Here is a 3,024-nt window from a genome sequence, read left to right as displayed (position 1 = left end):
TGTCTGGGAGTTATTATTTGTTCGTGACCTTTTTCTTTTGTGCAAGAGTTTGGTGGTGAGGTTTCAGCTAACAACCGTGGAATGAATACATACATGGAATATAAAGTAGAATTCGGATTTTAGATGGTACTCCCTCCAATTCAAAAATGTATAATGTTTTGAATGTTTTAATATGAACTATATACGGACTGAAATGAGTGAACGGGGACACACAAAAACGTGGCATCAATGCAAAAGGTTCAGGGAAGAATACGTGTTTTTATGGTACTATGTCGTTCCTAATGAATAATCGGGTCGTGCAAATTTTGTAACGAAACTTCATTGGCTTTTGAGTGGCAATCTATGAATGTTAACTACTTTCAAAATCTACATTACATTTTGTAACGGTTAAATTTGCATGATGCCTTGGAGAATGGATGGTGGCGGGGCCTATTTTGGTTGTTAATATATCAGGAAACACGTGAATATGAAGAATGTAGGAATTGAGTGCCATGGTATTGTTAAATTATGAGAAACTCTGAAATAAAAGGTGTGTAATACAAGTTGTTCCGTCGCACTATAGAAAAGATGCATAATTTTTCATGAAAAATTGGACCAGTGTGACAATTTAAGACGTTGAACTTAATAGAATCATGTTGAAGAACAACTTGCAAAAATAGACTTAGTCTACAAAATCAAACAATTTCCATAGGCAAAAAAACTTGAGAGTTAGAGTATAGACAGAACACGCCAAAATCTCTAGGAAATTCGTCAGTTGCAGCAGATCAACTCAAAGAAAAAAAGAAAAAGAAAAGGCAGCAGCAGAAGATATGGTTGTTGGCTGTACCAAGGAGACAATGAACACTTCACCTTCACTTCAGACCATTGTCCATTGGTCCAAGCAGAGCAACCCCACCCACCACAGCTTTGTTCTTCGGTTCTTCCAGTAACTCTCTCTCTCTCCCTCTCTCTCTCAAATACTAGTTGTGATCTGATTCTGATCTCCTCTCCGGCCGGTCAAAATTTCAGGTGGTGCACCGGTCGATCTCTATGGGGGAGCAGCAGCAGCACAAGAAGAGGCCACGGAACGCGGAGGGGAGCGGCGGCAAGAAGTCCAGCGTCCTGGCGCTATCCTACAGTCCGGTGGCTACCGTGGCACCATCGGCACCGGCGGCGCCCAGCCCCGTTGCTATGGCAAAGCCAGCCCCCACGGTGGCCGTGACCAGTCCTCTGGCCGCCATGCCGCCGGCACCGGCCGCCCCCGGTCCAGCGGCCATGGTGGAGGGAGACATGACTACGCCAGCCGCCACGGTCGTGGTGACCAGTCCAGTGGCCGCCATGCCGCCGTCGCCGGCCGCCCCCAGTTCAGCTGCCATGGTGGTGGATCTGGAGCCGACCGGTCCAGTGGCTACTGTGAAGCCAGTCCGCGTGGTGAAACCGGAAGACGAAGTGGCCGAACAAGAAGATGCGGCAATGGCAGCCGGGGCGACGGAAGATGTGGAGCTCGCCATCTTGGCCTTGCCCAAGAAGTCGTTTCACTGCGCCGCCTGTCTTTGCCCCCTCAAGCCTCCAGTATTCAGGGTACTCACATGCTCCGACTCCTACATTTGAGCTACTAGTAGCTAGAATTATCTGTGGAAGGAGAATGAAGGTTGAATCATGCGTACATCGACTTGTGGTTTGCAGTGCGAGAACGAGCATTTCGTGTGCCAGGCCTGCGGCGGCAACAGTGTCGACGGCGGCGGCGCGAACAAGCACTGCGGTCCATGCGGGCGCGAGGTATCCTACACCCGCTCCCGCTTCATGGACGGCGTGGTCGACGCCTACAAGGTGCCGTGCCTCTACAAGGGACACGGCTGCGCCATGGACGACATCCCCTACCACTCGGCCGCCGACCACAAGGCCAGCTGCAAGCACGCGCCCTGCTACTGCTTCGACTGCCGCTTCGTGGGCTCGCCGGCCAAGCTCGTGCGCCACCTCGCGTCGCCGTCCGGCGCGCACGCGTGGCCCGTGGAGAAGATCAAGTACGAGGTGCCCCACCCGTTCGTCGTGCCGGCGTCGGAGGAGGAGGACCAGCGCCGCCTGCTGGTCGCGGAGGACGGCCGCGTGTTCCTCCTGGCCGTGGGCGCCGGCAGGGACCCGGGCGGCCGCCGCGCCGTCACCGTCGTGTGCGTCAGGGGCAACGCCGACGCGGACGCGGACGCCAAGCCTCTGTACACGGGCGTGCTCTGGGTGGACGGCCCTCCGGCGCCCCCGCGCCAGCCGCTGGGGTGCAGCTTCAGGCTGAAGGCGACGGTGGCGAGCTGCTCCGTCCCCGGCGTCGTGGACATGGACCAGGGCTGGCTCCACGCCCATGTCAGCCCCAACATGTTGCACGGCCACGGAGGAGAGTCCGGCGACTGCGAGCTTCATCTGCGCCTTTGTCTCACTAAGCTAGCGTGAATTAGCCGCGCCTCGCTGGCTAACCTAGCTAGCTAATCATGATCGCCTTTGCTACTGTTTTCGTCCTAGATGCACATGAACCCCACCCCAGTACTAGTAGTATGATTTTATGATGGAAAACCTCGGTATGGATGGATTTGTAGGGTGCTCCTTCACCCGTTAATGACTCGCTAATTTGCAGATGATTTGCACTTCTTTGTGTGGTGGAGCAGGGTTTTGGTTTTTGAAATGAAAAAAATGGAATCTCTGTCTGCCCACGTTGTATACTCTGTTCGTATGGGAGCAGGGCTCACTGGCAGGGATCACGAATGCATCACATCTTGCCCTTTTGTTGCAAGATCATCGATCGGCAGCGCCACCACGCACATGCGAAGCTCTGACCGCCTGCCCGTGATAAGAGGAGAAATCAATCTTGCCGACGGCATCCTCTTTACACTCGAAGTAGTCATCATAGCCGACCACCCCCTCTTTAATACGATTGAAAACATGCCTACTTATACGGAACCGGCGGCGAAATTTGTGATGTTTGAACAACGGGTTTGTTGTATCAAAGTAGTCCTTTCAAATAAGGAAATGCCCGCTCTCCCGGTTACGATTCAACGC

At 53.3% G+C, this 3,024-nt stretch overlaps 1 protein-coding gene across 1 annotated transcript; it reads left to right on the top strand.

Annotated features, from left to right (window-relative positions):
* The first annotated feature begins 787 nt into the window (after positions 1 to 787).
* LOC119271126 lies at positions 788 to 2,678 on the top strand. Its single transcript, XM_037553063.1, has 3 exons — positions 788 to 925; positions 1,009 to 1,560; positions 1,666 to 2,678. The coding sequence occupies exons 2-3, from the start codon at positions 1,030 to 1,032 to the stop codon at positions 2,419 to 2,421; spliced, it is 1,287 nt and encodes a 428-aa protein (XP_037408960.1). The 5' UTR covers positions 788 to 925; positions 1,009 to 1,029; the 3' UTR covers positions 2,422 to 2,678.
* The last annotated feature ends 346 nt before the right edge of the window (positions 2,679 to 3,024 follow it).

Source organism: Triticum dicoccoides, chromosome 3A (assembly GCF_002162155.2).
Source record: "Triticum dicoccoides isolate Atlit2015 ecotype Zavitan chromosome 3A, WEW_v2.0, whole genome shotgun sequence".
Classification (NCBI taxonomy): Eukaryota; Viridiplantae; Streptophyta; class Magnoliopsida; order Poales; family Poaceae; genus Triticum; species Triticum dicoccoides.
This window is presented reverse-complemented; position numbering and strand designations above follow the sequence as displayed.